Here is an 18,493-nt window from a genome sequence, read left to right as displayed (position 1 = left end):
CCAAATTTAGATGTAACCAACCATCTTATTAAATAAGAAATACAGAGCCAATTCAGAGAAGAAAGCCAAGAGGTCAGAATTAAGAGCCTTACCCTTCCTGCTTCAGCCAAGAGAGCTCTCCAAAAGGGAGCTACTTCCTGTGTGTTTGTCTTTATAGTCTTTCTGTTCTGCCTTCTCATTGGTTGTAAACCCAAACACATGACTGCCTCGTCACTGCCTGTCTGTAGAGACTTCCAGGTCTTCTATGGTTGGGATTGAGATTAAAGGCGTGTGTCTCCAATGCTGGCTGTATCCTTTTACACACAGAGATCTACCTAGCTCTGTCTACCAAGTGCTGGGATTAAAGGCATGCGCCACCACTGCCATGCTCTTGCTATGGCTCTAATAGCTCTGATCCCCGGGCAACTTTATTTATTAACATACAAGTAAAATCACACTTCAGTACAAATAAAATACCACCATAGTTCAGTCCTCAGCTCTGGAAAGAAAAAAAAAAGAGTCCAAGGCTGACCTGGGCAGCACAGCAAGGTTCATCTCAAAGTAAAACGTTAAAAATAAAGCCAGACAAGGTGGTGCACACCTGTAATCTCACCACATCTGAGTTGGAGGAGGGAGGATCAGGAATTCAAGGTCATTTTTTACTACATATGACAGTATCTCAAAGGAAAAAAAAATATAAGCTATGGTTTTTACTGTCAATTTGACACAACCTAGAGTCACCTAGAAGGGACATCTTAATGTTAGGTGGGTCTGATGGAATGTTTGTGGGAGTTGTCTTCATTATTGATGAATGTAGGTGGACAAAGCCCATTGTGGGTGACACCATTCCCTAGGCAGGGGATCCTGAACCACATAAAACAGAAACTAGCTGAGAATAAAAAAGTAGCCAGCAGGCAACATGGATATACTCATTGCCCTGGACTGTGGACACATGACTAGCTGCTGGAATTTCTGCCCCGACTTCTCATCAGCGATGGACTGTAATCAGGAATTGTAAGCAATCAGGAATTGTAAGGACACAAATCTTTCAAAGGACAATTAACTCAAAACCAAGAAAGTATGCAGGACCTGCCAGATGACACGTAGGCCAAACATGCTTTGCTCAGTGAGAGGTAGAAGGGAGGGCCAGACGCCCTGTTCCCTGATGGTGGGGTGTGGGCTGCCATGGAGAAACAGCACAGGCCAGCCCTTCCCAAACTGCAATACAGGCCACGTTCACTTGTCTGTTGTTTAAACATGGGTTCTAGTTGTGCTGAGACTGTTTCACCAACAACAACAACCACCACCACCACTACCACCCTTTTTTGGGGGTGGGGGTGGGGAGATGCTAAGATCAAGCCTGGGACCTTCAAGCATTCACCACTGTACTGCATCCCTAGCCCTACGGTTATGTTTTTCTTCCCTCTCTTCCTTCTTTGCTTTTGTGATGGAGAAGGACGGTTTATTGAAGAAGAAACTGTATTCTCCAGAATGGGAGTAGGCTCTAGAGAGCTGGGACAGGGCAGAGACTCAAAAGCAAGGGTACATTTCTAACAAGCTCCCAGGAGGTCCCAAGGCAGGTGATGTGAAGGGTGCAGCTGCCAGCTCATGAACTTGGCTGCCTAAGGGTATCACTAAGGAAGTTAAAACAAACAACAAACCCCCCCAACTACTAGCACCTGAGTCTCAACCCGGCATTCTGCTTCACATGGGCTGGGTACAACCGTGGTGTCTGTCTGTCTGTGTTTTGTTGTTGTTTGGCTGGTTTTGAGACAGTGTCTCACATAGCCCAGGCTGTCCTTGAGTTGGCTCTGTAGCCAAGAATGATCTTGAACAAGGATTACAGGCATTCACCATCACACTTGGTTTATGGGGTTCTGGGGATTGAGTCCAGGACCTTGCACATGGTAGGCAAGCACTCTACCTAGCTGCATCACCAGTCTGGGATAGGCATTAAATTAATTGGTTTTAATTTAATTTACTAGGGAGTGTCTCAGTAGGGAGTGTCTCAGTTATTTTTCTATTGCTGTACTAAAACACCATGACCAAGGCATCTTGTAAAAGAAAGTGTCTCACCTGGGACTTCCATTTTCAGAGGGTTAGCCCATGACCATCGTGATGGGGAGCATGGCAGCAGGCAAGCAGGCATGGCCCTGGAGCAGTAGCTGACTTCCCATATTTGATCCACAAGCATGAGGTAGAGAGCTAACTGGGAATGGTGTGAGTTTTTGAAATCTCAAGGGACACCCCAATAACACACCCCCTTCTCTAAGGCCACACCTCCTAGTCCTTCCCCCAAAGTTCTACCAACTGGGGACCAGACATTCAGCTATGCAAACCTATGAGTTTGAATAAATTCACAAGAGGAATGAAACACGTTCCTGCCAGTGTGTGTGGTCAGAGGACAGTTTTCAGGAGTCAGCTCTCCTCCACCATGGCGTCAAAGGATCACACAAAAGTCACCAGGCTTGTGCAACCAGGTGAACCATCTCACTGTCCCCCAGGGGTGGATTTTTAAAGACAGTGTCCTGTTCACATGTTCCATTACTAGGAAGTTAAGACACACACCCTTTCCTACTTTCCTGGCACCCTGGCTCATAATTTGGGTCTCATCAAGCAATACAACCACGGAACTCTGAACCAGAACCCATGGTAAGAAAGAAATGTAGGCCACACAGTCCCCATCCCCAGAGGGCTCAGGCTCTGGTGGCAGCCACATAGCTCTCAGAGGGGCAGTAGCCTTCCTTGAGACTTGGTATCTGAGGCCATTAATAGTGACTATGGCCCAAAGCAGACCAATTTCTGTGTTCCTAGAGATAGTGTGTCTCAGTGTAAGCATACACATATACATGGAGCCCCTTAGGATTACTTTGGGCATTTTTGTTTTGTTTGAAACGGGGTCTCCGCTGCCCTGGCTCAACAGGAACTCCAACCTGTGCCCATCCTCCTGACTCATGGGGCACCACTGCTAGCTATGATTACATTTATAACTCACAAAAAACAAATGTGTAAACTAGATGGGGTAGCACATGTCCAATCCCAACACTTGAGAGGCTGAACTAGCCTGGGATACATATCAAGACACTGTCTCCAAAAAAAATTAAGAAGTAAGAATAGACAATAAACTTACGAAGTCAACACCCCGGGAGCAATGTCGACACCAGAAGACAGAATGTCCTGGGGACCCACACCCACCTGCCAGTCATACCTCTCCCTCTCTGCTAACAGCCCCACCCTCACCTTTGGGGTAACTGTCTGCTGAATTTTCTTTTCTGAACATAAACATCAGTTTTCTAAACACATTTCTATTTCATTTGCTTACCTTTCTCTCCTCACTGCCATGCAATCGTTGGAGAGGCTGGGTCAAAAGTCCTGTGAACTCTTGCCAACCTGGATTTGGATTGATGTGGTTTAATCTGTTCCTCTGTCCTCACATTTCCTGCAATGTGGCATTTGGAACCAGACTACACATTTGATCTTCCCGGCTTGGCCTCGTAAGAAGCATCTATTGGGCCAGTGAGGTGGTTCAGTGGGTACAGGAGCTTTCCATTCAGCCTGATGACCTGAGTGTGATCCCAGGACCCACAAGGAGAGAACTGACTTCTCACAGTTGTCCTCTGACCTCCACATCATTCTGTGGCACACTGGAATGAGTACACACACACACATACACACACACACACACACACACAAATTTAATAATTTTTAAAGAGTATTTATTGGCATGTACACACACAAATAAATGTAATGACATTTTTTAAAAAGAAGTATTTATTGTGCTGCCCAAGGGGAGGAGGAAGGGTTGTAGGAGCCAGAGGGGTGAAGGACATCACAAGAAAACCCACCGAATCAACTAGCCAGGGCTTCCAGACTGAAGCAACAATCAAGAACCTGTATGGGTCTGACCTAGGTCCTCTGCATATATGCTATGCTCGGTCTTCTCCTAACTGGGAGTGGGGGCCACTTCTGACTCTTTTGTCGGCTTTTAGGACCCTTTTCCTCCTACTGGGCTGCCTCGAGCAGCCTTAGTATGGTGGGGGGGTGCCTAGACTTACTTTAACTTGATATGACATGTTTGGTTGGTATCTCTGGGAGACCTGCCCTTTTCAGAAGGGAAGGATTGGATCTGGGGGAGAAGGGAGGTGAGGGAAAGGACTGGGAGGAGAAGAGGGAGGGGAAACTGAGGTCAGGATGTAATATACGAAAGAACTTTAAAAAAATTAATTATTGTAGGGACTGGGGATATAGTGCAGTTGGTAAAGTGCTTGTCTATCTTGCATGAAATGGGTCTGATCCCAGTACTGCATTACACAAACAAAAAGGGGCCTGGAGAGATAGATGGCTTGGGAGTGAAGGGAGCTTGCCGCTCCTGCAGACGACCCTAGCTCAGTTCCCAGCACACACACACACACACACACACACACACACACACACACACACACACACATGACGGCTCACAGCCTCCTGTAACTGCTGCTCCAGACGTGATGTTCTCTTGTGGCTTCTTCAGGCACCCGCATGCATGTGCGCACAGAGATCCACACAAATTAACAAAATGAAAACAAGAATCAGGGGTGGTGGCTTTTGTGGATAATCTCAGGGTAGGCATAAGAGGGGGTGTCTGAGGCAGTCTCCTGCCCGTGTGGGGTTCTCCGACAGCTGGCGATGCAGCAGCAAAGGAACTAGCAGCCCTCCCACCCTGACCCCCACCCCCAACCTCTTCTGTAGCACCTCCCACTTCTGACAGCCAGCGGGAAGTCTGGTTTGACATTCCTGTCTTTCCCTGGCCCCCACTGTCTCATCTTATTTCCGTGCCCACAGTCATCCAATCAGAAGCCAGCTGGTCTCAATAAATGAGACCCTCTCCAGGGTCTTCCAGCAAAATGCAGTGAGAAGCCCCAGGTTACGGCAGGGAGTTTTTGGGAGACAAATATGGGCTCCCTCTGCTTGAGGCTTGTGCCCTGACAGGAAGCTCCCTCTCTCCGCCTCCACAACTGGAACAGGTAGCTGCCGGCACAAGGACTCATTCCTGCCTAAGCTATGAGAGACCCGAGACTCCAGTCCTTAAGACCCACAGACTCCCTCTGCAAGGGCCTTTCTCAGCTGGCTCCCCGGCAACCCGCTGAGGGCCTCTGTGCTGTAACCGACCTCCTGACTGGCACCCAGAAGTGTGAGAGCAGAGAGGGCTGTGGCACCTGCAATTTCTCAGTTAGGCACCCCAAAGCCTTCTGGGGACTTAGAGCTGAAACATCTCTCAAGCGGTACCCTCTTGCTGCTGAGCTCTTCCAGCTTACCAGTTACCTTGGTTTCCCTCTGCTGTCCAACCAATCCATTCTTGGAGGAAGGGCAGCCAAGAATCCAACTGGAGGTAGGAGATGGTCGCCGCTCACTTCATTTAGTAGGTTTCATTATACTGCGCCATGCCCTGCGTTCAGGCCTCTGCTCTCCACTCAGCTTGGGAGCCTGCAGGCCCTCAGGCAGCTGTGGAACTCCTACAGCAGGAGGGCAGGGGAGACTGCTTCCTTTTGCTACCTCCTGCACACATGCCATTCTCAGCTAGCAACTTGGCTCTGCTTCTATTTGGGACCTTGTGGGGACCTGGCTTCATTTAACACCACACCCCGGCCCTCCAAGAGTCACTAGGGGGCTGGGATGCAGCTCAGCTTGTATGCATAAATGACCACGCCCTGGGTGTATCTCCACCCCTGGAGAAACAGACAGTGCTGCTGCACACCTGTAATCGCTGTACTTAGGAGGCAGAAGACAGTCATCCATGGCTGCCTAGTGAGTTCAAGACTGTAGCAGGCTATGTAAAAACCTCACTGGACTTTTTGGATCTAATGAGAATACCAATCCCCCCATGAAGTAAAAATTCTATCTACGGCAAGTCAAATCATCGTAACTCTACCAACGTCACCATTTCGGGGTCTTGCAGAAATGTTACTGGCTGCTTTAGTCATTCCTGTCTCACTGGTTACCAGTGACAGGTAAACAATGGGATTGTGACTGGGGACATGGTCACACAGTAGCTGTTCAATGGTGAGAGTTCCTCAGTCCTGCACTACTTCCCTTCCTTAACTACAACAGGCAGACATGGCCTCCTTTGGAGGCTGGCTAGAAACCTCACCCCTCACCCCCAGCAAAGCATTCTTGCATGCATCTCTTCCTCCCCTACAAGTCACACTGGACTACTAGTCAGTTACAAATGACCTTAGTCCACCTAAGCTGGCATGAACCACATCCCTTCACCTTTTGGGGCAGTTTTTTTACTAGTACTAGTGTCCTGGCCACTACCAACTTTCTGTTGGTGGCTTCAGAAACCCATTAAGACTCTTGAAGGCCGGGCATGGTGGCACACGTCTTTAATCCCAGCACTCAGGAGATAGAGGCAGGTGGATCCTGAGTTCAAGGCCAGCCGGGACTATAGAGTGAGATCCAGGACAGTCAGAACTTTACAGGGAAACCCCTTCTCGAAAGAGACTCTTGAAAAACCATAGCTTTCCTATCTGCCGCAAGATGACTTAGACAAAACAACAAACCCCAATGAAACAGGGTGACAGGCACTGGAGGTTCCCACACCCAAGCAGGTTCACAAGACCCTCTTCACTAACCCAACGCCCTCTGCTACTGTTCTAGGCAGGTTTCATTCAACTTTCTCTGACCTGCGCAATCCATTTTCCTTAAATCCAAAGCTCATGGATAGGTTTGTTGTTGTGGGGGTCTTTTGGGGGTGGGGTGGAGAGGTCGTTTCTCTGTCCCCAAGACAGGGCTTCTCTGAGTAAGAGTCCTGGCACTCACTTTTGTAGACCAGGCTGGCTTCAAACTCAAGAAATCCGCCTGCTTCTGCTTCCCAAGCGCTGGCATCAAAAGCGTGCACCACCACCACCCAGCAGCAATTACCTTTTGACACTGAGTTTTGTATAGCCCAGGCTGCCCTAAACTTGTTATAAAAATGAGGCTAGCCTTGAACTCCTGATCCTTTTGCCTGCGCCTTAGAAGTGGCAGCTATCAGATTACTTTTGCTTTCTCAGACAGTGAGTTTATGGACAGAGACCATATCCTTTTTTCCCACACCAATTTCAAAGGGACAACCATAGGCTTCACCCTCAACCTCAATAGGAGTATGTTGGGGTCAGGAAGAGGGCAGCATTGAAAACACTCAGATGACTCTTAGAAACTACGTATGAAACACCTCTGCATGATTCTTCAGCAGAGACAAGCAGCCACATTCTACTGACCAGGCCTTAACATAGGGTTGAGCACCGCTTTTGCCAATACTCGGCAAGGCCAAGCCCTGGTTCATGACGCTGGAAAAACCATTTTCAAGTAAGAGGACAGTCACCGTCTAAACACGGCTGCACCATCCTTCAGGACTGAGAGCCTACCTGGGTGCCCTTGGTCACCCTCGGGTTCACTTGGCCCTTGGCACAGGGAATAGCGTGAGCTGGAGAGGACCAGGGCAGTCACCCTGTTATCAGAGCTCCTTGTGGGTTTAAAATACAGTTTGCTACACAGTTCTTCCAAGCGCCTTCTATTTTCCATATGCTGATAAAATGACTTGCCTTCTATCTTTACCATGTTTAACAGGATGCCCTCGTGTACTGTTTTCAGAAGCAACCCTCCAATCCAAAAATAAATGAAAACCAAACCACACAGTTGGAAATCAAGTTTTGTTTTTATATGAACAGAAGTAGACCATCTAGAAATATTTCAGTTTATTTAAATTGTTAAGTAGAGTATGAAACCGAATTTGTAGCTAGTACCAGAGAATGGACTGAACTGTTGGTGTTTGATGAGAACAGCTTCTACACAAGATCCCAAGAGACTTACAGAAAGGGGACAAAGCCCTAAGAGTAAGCAAATAAAACTCAGGTTTCAAACAGATTATACAAAAGTTAATTTATACTCCATTTCCCTTTTTTTTTTTTGATATTCAGAAAGTGCAGATTTAACAAAAGGTAGCCGTAGCCTTTCTCTGTACAATTGCCGATTATAATTATGCAAACAACAAAACTGTCAGTCTGTTAGCCAAAATCCCAGTGTGTAGCTCCAAACCTTAAGTCACTGAATCAAGGATTAAAGAGGTTTAAAGTGAAGCGGCAGCTGCCACATTCCAGAGAGAGGGAAGAACACAAACAGCGAGGACCCAAAGACAGCAGCAGGGTTAACCTGCGACTTCAAAAGCTTAGACATTGCATTCTTCAGAGTGGAAAAGCGGGATTATTTGGCAATGTTGCTTTTTACTAGTAAACAATGATAAAGTCAAGTGAGGGAGGAAAAAAACTAAGAGCCACCAGTGAGGCATGTAAAACTGTCTTTAGGGCACTATCTGAAAAATGCATGGGTTCTCTTAGCAGATATGTCCCTATATTGTCTGTGTGAGCCAAGAGGTCATTAAAATGCGTGTCACAGAAACCTTTTCAAGGGAAGCTGCTGTCCTAAACTCAGCCTCTGCTTGAAATGAATCATGCTATTCACAATTATTTCCACAAAGGTATCATCTTAGGATGCCAGCAGCATAGGGAACTTAGCCTACCCTGTCCTAATGAGAAGCAATGAAGCCAGACTAGAAAGAGGAGGCGAGGCGAGGGTCAGAAAGCCAGAGATCTCAGCTTTACACGAGAAGCCTTTCGCTGTCCTTTGTATTCTTTAAAAATCCATGGTAATACAAGTTTTCCAAGAGGATGTAAAGATGGGACATTAATAATATTATAATGTATTTCTAAATCTTACAGTAAAGACAACTTAACACTGAAGTGTTCTTCAGAGGCCAAATCTCAATACATTTGGCAAACATCACTAAGATCCACTCTTCCTTCGTGCTCTTCACGTTTATTTCAGAACCAGTCTTTCCTGGGCTACCGAACTGCCAGAGGAGTTGCCAGAGTGGAGACTACTCAAATTCAGGTTAAGAAGTTTATTCTAGGAAAGTGAATAGGATATATACCTAATTAGAAAGACAAACCACAACACCCTCCAAACACTAGTGCATGCAATTAACTCTTCCATTTCATAAACTCAATGGACAGACAGGGAGGGCAAGGGGGAGGGGAGGAACAGAAGGCAGACAGCGGGACAGGTTTTAGGAGAGTAAATGAGGGCCGACACCGATTAACTGACATCTGATAGTAGGCAGTTAGAATTTATCTTTCCGTTTACTTAGCAAGGTAAATCAGTGCTGTATGTTCAACTCGACAAACCTTTCATCTTTAAATAACTCAGACCAGGAGCAGTGGGCAAACAAAGCAGCATGCAGAAAGATGAGACGCAGGGACAGAGTGGCCGAGGGACCTGGTGGCAGGAATTGGTTTCAATATCAAGGCCACTGGAAACGAGACTGCAAATCAAGTATCACTTCTGCCTCACCCTTTGTCCTCAGTTAACTACTGTGAAAGTTACAGCCGAGCAAACCGCGAGCATCTGAACGGGCTGATGTTGGATGAAATGTCTCCTGCACATGCTTCCAAACAAAACAAGAAGAACTGAAGAAGTTCCTTTCCACATAAGGCACAGGACAAAATTAACCCCACGGACAGATTCAAGGCAAAAATGAGTGCTTCCTGGCTTTTGTTTCTTTGCTATCACGTCTATAGATTATAGGGACTCAAGCACATTATTCATGACAGAAAATCCCACTGTTGTACAAAATAAAATTGTTAATTCTAACTTTTATTCTCATACAATTTTGCAGAATAGAGTTGAAATGATTGCTATAGTTTAATGTTGATAAGAACTGGACTATAATACAACTGAAGTGCAGTGGTGAGCTGAGCAATACATCTGAAAATGAAATCACAGACATGATTTTCTATACATTTTTTTGTTTGAAGAAAATTATAATAGTCTGCAAGCAGTCACAGATGAAAGAACAAATAAAATAGGTGGACTGAATCGTTAAGATGAGGAACAAAAAGATCTGTTTAGAGTTAAAAATGGACAGAGTGTTTTATTTTGCAGCAAGAGGAGAAACGGATGGTGGATGGCGACAGATGGACAGGAGAGAGAGCTCAGCAGCATTTGCTCTTCCAGCCCGTCACGCCTCCTCCACTGCTGATGTCTACGTTTTCACTGTTGGGCTCTTTTACAGGGGTCTGCAACAACACAAGGAGGCAACCGTGAGGAACCGTTACTGACATGACGACACACTCCACGGGGAGAATCATCAATATCAGCTCGACAACAAAAGGCACTCACAGTCACGGGAGGAGCTCGCCACCCTCCCCCACCCACACTAAGTCTCCACTTGGAAACTGTTTCTGGTTGTCCTTTAGGTGGCCTCCTCCTCCGTGGAGTGTGACAGACATCTCCTGGCAACACTTACTAAAGCATCTCAAACCATCCCTGCCTAACTCTCCTGAGCAGGTTTGTCATTGGAGTACTTAGTACTTAGCATCATTAAGCCAGGCGTGGTAGCACATGCTTGTAATCCCAGAATCCAGAAGACAGAAAATGAAGAACTCTAGGTCAGCCTGGACTACCCAACAAGACCTGTGTTTTTGTTGTTGTTGTTGTTGTTTTGTTTTTTTTCGAGACAGGGTTTCTCTGTGTAGCTTTCCTGGATCTTGCTCTGTAGACCAGGCTGGCCTCGAACTCACAGAGGGTTCCCAGGCCTCGAACTCCGCCTGGCTCGCCTGAGTGCTGGGATTAAAGGTGTGCGCCACTACCGCCCGGCCTGTGTTTTGTTTTGTCTTAAAGGCAGGTGTTGCTAAGACTGATGACTGAGTTTAGTCTTTGGGACCATACAATAGGATAGAGCTGACTCCTTCATGTTGTCTCTGAGCTCCACAATGCGCTGTAGAACTCATGCAAATCCTGCCCCCTCCAAATAAAAAATATTTACAACTCACAAAAAGCATTGTTAGGTCATGTCTAACTTGAGAGACACCAAGAGCCTTTCTCTGTTCAGTTATTTGCCTTTTCAGACAGGTCTGCATTAACTGGTGCTTTAAAAGAGGTAACCTTGGCCGGGCGGTGGTGGCGCACGCCTTTAATCCCAGCACTCGGGAGGCAGAGGCAGGCGGATCTCTGTGAGTTCAAGGCCAGCCTGGTCTCCAAAGCAAGTTCCAGGAAAAGCGCAAAGCTACACAGAGAAACCCTGTCTCGAAAAAACCAAAAAAAAAAAAAAAAAAAAAAGAGGTAACCTTTGTGGGCCGGTGGTGATGCATGCCTTTAATCCCAGCACTCAGGAGGCAGAGTCAGGCGGATCTCTGTGAGTTCAAGGCCAGATCGGTCCACAGAGCAAGTTCCAGGAAAGCCAGGGCTACACAGAGAAATCTGTCTCAAAAAGCAACCAAACAAAAAGGCAATCTCAATCATGAGTAAATGGAAGGGAGGGGATGAAATGCAGTTACATAGTTTGGGTGGGCAAGACTTAGAAGCAGCTCCAAGGACACACCAAAATGTTAATGGTCTAACTCTTAGGGGTGGGCTTTCTCCTTTCTATTATTCTGTATTTGTCCAACATCCTGCACATGTTTCTTAGAGTATCACAACAGAACTTTAAAGGCTAAGGTGTGTCTGAGAACTTAGCTTCCTGGAACAACTTAAAAATCAAGGTCTTTGGCAGAACAATGGAAAATATTAAAATGTTCTAAACACCCAGCAGCCCTTGGAGAGCCTAGTAACCTGAAGTGAGATTCCTGTTTGACTTAGTCTCAACTGCCTCAAGACGGACTCATCAAGTTGTAGACTAACAAGACTGGTCCCCAAACCCCGTGAGCTTCCTGATGTCTGCCTCTGCTACTTGGACAGCTTTTAAGGGAAATACACAGAAAGTGAAGAGGCAGCTCCAACAGGCCCACACCAAGGAAACACAACTGCGCACAGTTCCCTTTCTCTGGGGACTTGTGGCTCCCGGGTAAGTGGGACTGAGGTTTACTCACTACAGCTCACAGTCTGGCTTTCTCTAACTTAATGAGATCTGTGTAGATCTCGACAAAGGAGCGTCTCTTGGTAAAACACTGGAGAGTCACAGTATGAATTCAGTTTATGAAGCAGACCTTAATCTGGCTCTCAGCCAGGAAAAGGGCACTAACCAAGAGAAGAGTTAACAAGGGATTCTTTAAATTTAGGGAGATGATGATGATGATGATATTGAGACAGGGTCTCACTATGTGTGTAGCCCTGGCTTGCCCTGGATCTCACTCTGTAGACCAGGTTGGCCTTTCACAGAGATCCACCTGCCTCTACTTCCAAGTGCTAGGATTAAAAGCGTGCACCACTGTGCTCAGCAGTTTTTTGTTTTGTTTTTTTTTTAGGAAAGGATCTCACTGTGGTACACAGGCTAGCCTTGAACTCACTATGAAAATCTGTCTCGGTCTTGAAAGTGTATGCCAATGCACTTGGCTTTCAAACATTCTCTTTCACCTTTAAACAGATTAGCTTACAAAGTAGGTTTCCATGGCATTTCCACGTATGAAGGAGCTGTAATTTTCTTTCTCTTCTGAGATAGGGCATCTTACTGCCTATCTCTGGCTGGCCTGGGACTATGCAGACTAGGACAGCACAGGACCCAGAGCCGTGAGCATGCCAAGGAAGTGCTCTGACACTGAGCTGCTTTCCAGCCCACACAATCAATGCTTAAGAAACAAAACAAAATCAGCACTTTAAAACGTTTGCGTAATTTAAAGAATTTTCTTAAAAACCTACCTTTCCAGATCTTCCTTTGATGTATGTAACCTTTGCTATATGAAATACATCTATCTGTTTGGTATCATACAATCTTTTTTTAAGCCTCATTATCTCATTTTTATCAAGCATCACACAACATGCTGCATAGAATACAATGTACTGCATATTCTCCTAGCAGAAGTAGTGTATATCATATAATCTTTTAAAATGAAACCATTATCTTTCACTTGATCTTTTTTTAAAATTTGAGACAGGATCCGTCTTTGTAAGCCAGGCTGGCCTCAACATGTGATCAATCTGATGCCATCGCGCTTGGCTCTAACCTGCTTCCCACCACTCAATACACCATGAATAGCCTTCATATACTTACCTACACTAACCTTCTCTCACTCTCTGAATACCAGAGACTGAACTTAGGGCCTCCCACATACTAGGCAATCAATCATTCTAGGAATGATCTACACTCACGGTTCTCAACCTTCCTAACGCTGCGACCCTTTAAAACAGTTCCTCATGTTGTGGTGACCCCGCCCCCAACCATACAATTCTTTTCATTGCTACTTCACAACTGCAATTTTGCTACTATTATGAATCGTAATGTAAATATTTTTGACAGAGCGTTGCCAAAGGGGTCATGACCCACAGGTTGAGAACCACTGATCTACACCCTCAGCCCCAATTTCCCTTCTTTTTGCAGGGCTCATCCCCCAACATCACACATGCAGACACAAGGAGTTGCAGGGGAGCAGTGTGAACTAGAGAGCAGACAGTGGACACCAACAGCTACCACTGACTACCTCCTTCAGGTTCCACAGGTTTTCTAGACATCTAGCTCCAAGCTCCTTCATTCTGGAGGATGAGATATTGATAATAGGTGATCTTTAAGGAATTACAGCACCCAAACCCAAACCTTCTATGTGAACACAGTATGTAGGAGACAAAGAATAGAAGGTTGTGGGATGACCCCAGCATCCAGAAGGCTAAGACAGGAGAAACAAGAGCCGCAGGACAGCCTGAGGTACATGTAAGACCCTGGCACAAAGAAAAACAAAAACGACCCCTACCACCACCACCAAGACAAAGTAATTCAAAAGTGTCGCTGCACAAAGGAACTTACCTTTCGGAGGATGTCTTCAGCTAATGTGAGGAACGCCTTTTCGATGTTTATATTTGCTTTTGCACTAGTCTCAAAAAACCTAATACCATGCTCCCTTGCGATCTAAAATAGAAGCAAAATAATGTTATGCAACTGCCAAATACGGGTCGCCAACTGGTGGCACTAACATGTTAGAGGAAATCATCACTTTACTCTGAAGGTAGTGGTATCAACTAGAATACATTTTTTTTTTAAAGATTTATTTATTTATTATGTATAAAGCATGTATGCCTATAGGCCAGAAGGGGGCACTAGATCTCATATAGTTCGTTGTGAGCCACCATGTGGTTGCTGGGAATTGAACTCAGGACCTCTGGAAGAGCAGTTAGTGCTCTTAACCTCTGAGCCATCTCTCCAGCCCATGGGTCAAGATCTTAACAAGAGAGGGAGATAATGAAACAATCTCAAGAGTTCATTTCAGATATTCTGATCAGGTACGATGTCCTTACATTAAGAGCTCGGTGTGATATACCTAATTTCCGCCTGCCAGAGTCTTTTAGTTATCAAACTTCAGAATCTTAATAACTGACACGTTTCATTAAGTTCTAAGATGCAAACAACAAAACCAATCACTGACACGCTCTTCTGTACAGCTTACGGAGCTGACACACGAGGCACGAATGTGGCTCTGCCCCCATGTTACCTATGCAGTGGAGAGGATGCTCACAGGTAAGTGAGCCGCTGCTTCCAAAGAGCCCTTTCCGGAAGACCCGGCAGAGCCGCCCAGTGCACCGCACAGCCCCGCAGTGGAGCTCTATCACCTCCACAGTTCACTCTTACCTGCTCTCCTTTGCCTTTAGGTACAACTCTCTTATCGTCCATGTCACACTTGTTTCCTAGTAACATTCTTTCCACATCTTCGTTGGCATGCTGAAACAGGATAAAATTGTATTTTTGCACACTGACAAGAATTATGACTTAATATTCTCTGAACACGACTGTATGTTTCTTAAACTCATGTCCTTTTCCAAGTGTCTGTGCGTGTGGCATGCATGTAAGTGCAGGGACACAGATCCATGCATGGGAAAGAAAGAGCCTGTGCCTGGACCGGCTCCCTGCTGTGCGCTTGTATGCTTTAAAGTGCTACAGAAATGACCAACAGTGGCAACACCTAGCAGGGACACACTGCTTAGTTAGTAAACATATTCCTATTGGTGTGGGAAACCTTTGCAGTTATGACCTCAGCTCAGGCCTCCTTTCTTCCTAACTACCATCCCTCTTAAAAGAAGAATTATCTATAGCAAAGCTAAGAAGAAAAGTATCTAAAAAATTGCTGACACTCACTTCTCAGCAACACCCCCCCATTTTTACAAGTCAAAATGGTATTAAAAATTCTTCATTCAGGCTGTAGAGTTGGCTCAGAGGTTAAGAGCACTGACTGCTCTTCCAGAGGTCCTGAGTTCAATTCTCAGCACCCACATGGTGGCTCACGACCACCTATAATGAGATCTGGTGCCCTCTTCTGGCATGCAGGTAGGACACTGCATACTTAATAAATTTTTTAAAATTCTTCATTCATTAAATTAAATCTAAGCCAGGGTAGGAGAGCTGGCTCAGCAGTTAAGAGCACTGTTGCCCTTGCAGAGGAGCCAGGTTGATCCCAGCATCCACATGGTAGCTCACACACACCTGTAACTCTAGGGCCAGGATACCTGTGCAGGTCTAGGTCTAGGTCTAGGCACAGGCCTCTGTTGACTTCCAAGGCATCAGGCATGCAAACGGCACACATACAAATGTGTAGGCAAAACATTCATACACCTAAGTCTAAAAAAAAGGAATGGTGGAGTATGCCTTTAATCCTAGCACTTGGGAGGCAGAGATGAAAGAATCAAGGATTTAAGGTCACAGAGTTGAGGCTAGCCTAGGCTACGTGAGACCCTGACTTAAAGACCCAAACCAAAACCAAACAATCAAAAACGTAAACCAAAACTTTTGTGCAACCAAGTGGCAGCATTAATTTCACTGCAGAAAAGAATTTCAGCATAACCTGGCAAAACAGCTTCTCTCATCTTTGGGCTGGAGAGGTAGTTCAGCAGCTAAGAGCACTCCTGAGAACACAAGTTCAGTTCCCAGCACCCACACCAGGTCAATCACAACAACCACTTGTAACTCTAGCTTCAGGGTATCTGATAATCTCTTCTGGAGTCAGTGGGTACCCACACATGGTATTTACTCATACAGGTACATTCCTATAAGTAAAAATCATTGTTTAAAAAGAGAGAATCCCAGGACAAGTCAATGTGAAACAGCTGAAGTGACTAAGAGATTGTGAACATACACTAAGGCACAGAAGTTAGTAGAAAATGAGGCACTTGGGGAAGGAACTGTGCATAGCCAACTGTGGACATGATTTCAAGAGTCACATTTAAGATGTTAACAACCATTAGACATTTGATTTGTGGCTTTAAAAAAAAAAGTCTCACTGTGTAACTTTGGGAGCCTTGAACTCATAGAGAGCTGCCTGCTTCTGCTTCCCAAGTGCTGGGATTAAAGGCATGCATCACCATGCCTGGGGTTTTTTGATGGTTTTTAAATTACTTTGTTCTAAGGGACCTTCCACCTGTTTCCACCCCCTCTTTTTCTGTAAATGGCATCACAGGGTGATTTCTGAGACACACTGGATAGGATTACAGACTGGTAAGGTAAAACCACAGATCACAAGCACTAACAGGGAGCTAAGACACATTTTCATTGTAAAGGAAGTTTAAGTCATAAAATTTCCAGAAAACTACAAGCCTCTATCTAGGAAAGGAGGAAGGCCATATTTGACATCTCACATATGCCAAGACTTTAAGCACAGGTCACTACCATTTTAAAACCCTTATTGGGATGTCTTTATACAGAAGAGTCTCTCTCCCACACAGTAAACCATGTTGGCAGTCACTTGGCAGAACTTCAACCAGACTGGGATATGGGGCAGCTTTCTCAACCCATGTCCCATTAGGTGATCTCACTTTTCTTTCCTGCCTTACAAGTATGCAGAAGAGTGAAAAGGACTGGGTAGCTCAGTTGGTAGACTGCTTGCCTGCTATGCAGGAAGCTGCAAGAGGCAAGAGGATTAGAAGTTCAAGACCAGTCTGAGATGAGTCAAAAGACACTGACAAGACCATCCACAAAACAGACAATACTCGTAAATCACACACAGAGCTTCAAGCCAATGAGATGATTCAGTGGATCAAAATGCTTGCTGTGAGCTGGGCAGTGGTGGCACACACCTTTAATCCCAGTACTTGGGAAGTAGAGGCAGGTGGTGGATGGATCTGTGAGTTCCAGGCCAGCCTGGTTTACAGAGCGAGTTCCAGGACAGCCAGGGTTACACAGAGAAAGCCAGGTTCGAAAAACTACAAAAGACAAAAGACAAAGAAAAGAAGCTTTCTGTGTCAGCCTGTTACCACGAACCGGGTCCCTGAACGCCGTGCAAAGGTGAAGAAGGTTGTCTTCTGACCCTACATGTGTGCCTGACGAGCATAGCCCCGTCTATACCAAACACACACCTACACACCTCACACAAATATCTCCGTGTTTTAGAGACGTAACATGAGATCAAGTCTCCCAAGAACTGGGCTAAGGGTAACTAACATCTTTGGTCTAAAGCGCCCTTCCTTGAGTATTTCTACAGCCAAGTAGTTACCCTGCTTCATGTATCCCTCCAAAGTCCTAGTGAAACGTAAATGTTAGAGGACAGCAATATGGCATGAATAACAATTCCAACAGGAAGTCTCAAAACTATAGCAATGAAATAGATACGCTTTGATATGTAAGTTCAGCTTACAAAAAACTGTTAACTTCACATGCATGTAGTACTATTTCCTTTTGGTTAGATTTACTGTCTTTATATCTAAACATGTCAAAATGTCAAGAACCAATATAACCTTTCCAAAACTTAATAATTAAAAATTTTTAAATCATTCAATTCAATTCAGTGAAAAACAATTACCACCGGTAGTTCTTATTATCTACAGAGCTACTGAACGAAGTTTGAAGATCAACTACTCAGCTGGCGAGGGAGGGAGGGTTTAGGCACTTCCGAGGTCTTACCTCATCTATGTTTCTAAGCCACTTGCTGATGTTCTCAAAACTTTTGCCATTGGTGATGTCATACACTAGCATGATGCCCATTGCTCCTCTGTAGTAGGAGGTTGTGATGGTGTGAAATCGCTCTTGGCCTGCTGTGTCCCTGAAACAAACAGTCAAGAATTGATTGAAGCATCTTAATATCACTACACTTCAAATAAAGGACAAAACTGAATAGTAGCAAAAGTACAGATTGAAATTCACTATTGACCACAAAGAGGAAACAGAACAAGTACTCATTGAACTCTTTGAGACAGACCGGCCTCAGCCTCCAAAGTGCTGGCAGCCCGGGAATGCCCAGCTCCACACTTCATAGTTGGAGGTAATTTGTGGTGGTGCTGTATTCCCCAAAATATTGTGCATGCTAATAAACTTATCTGGGGTCAGAGGACAGAACAGCCACAATATTAAACATAGAGGATAGGCAGTGGTAGCACACGCCTTTAATCCTAGCATTCCAGAGGCAGAGATCTACCTGGATCTCTGTGTGTTCAAGGATACAGCCAAGCATGGTGACTCATGCCTTTAATCCCAGAAAGTGAGCCTTTTTTTTTTTTTCGGTTTTTCGAGACAGGGTTTCTCTGTGTAGCTTTGCGCCTTTTCCTGGAACTCACTTGGTAGCCCAGGCTGGCCTCGAACTCACAGAGATCCGCC

General features: G+C 45.4%; 1 protein-coding gene across 1 annotated transcript in view; it reads right to left on the bottom strand.

Annotated features, from left to right (window-relative positions):
- Nucleotides 1–7,679: 7,679 nt before the first annotated feature.
- The window catches only part of Rab10 (RAB10, member RAS oncogene family), a 54,980-nt gene continuing 44,166 nt past the window's right edge, over nt 7,680–18,493 (bottom strand). Inside the window, exons 3-6 of the mRNA XM_052746050.1 lie at nt 17,804–17,942; nt 14,546–14,635; nt 13,727–13,828; nt 7,680–10,070 (exon numbers count right to left, since the gene is read on the bottom strand). Coding sequence (XP_052602010.1) covers nt 9,987–10,070; nt 13,727–13,828; nt 14,546–14,635; nt 17,804–17,942 — 415 coding nt within the window. The 3' untranslated portion in view covers nt 7,680–9,986. The remainder of the gene's footprint in view (nt 10,071–13,726; nt 13,829–14,545; nt 14,636–17,803; nt 17,943–18,493) is intronic.

The sequence above is a fragment of the Peromyscus californicus genome, unplaced genomic scaffold (assembly GCF_007827085.1).
Source record: "Peromyscus californicus insignis strain IS unplaced genomic scaffold, ASM782708v3 Scaffold_1__1_contigs__length_55948999, whole genome shotgun sequence".
NCBI classification, from domain to species: Eukaryota; Metazoa; Chordata; class Mammalia; order Rodentia; family Cricetidae; genus Peromyscus; species Peromyscus californicus.
The sequence above is the reverse complement of the archived record's forward strand: the minus strand, read 5'-3'. Positions and strand labels throughout refer to the sequence as shown.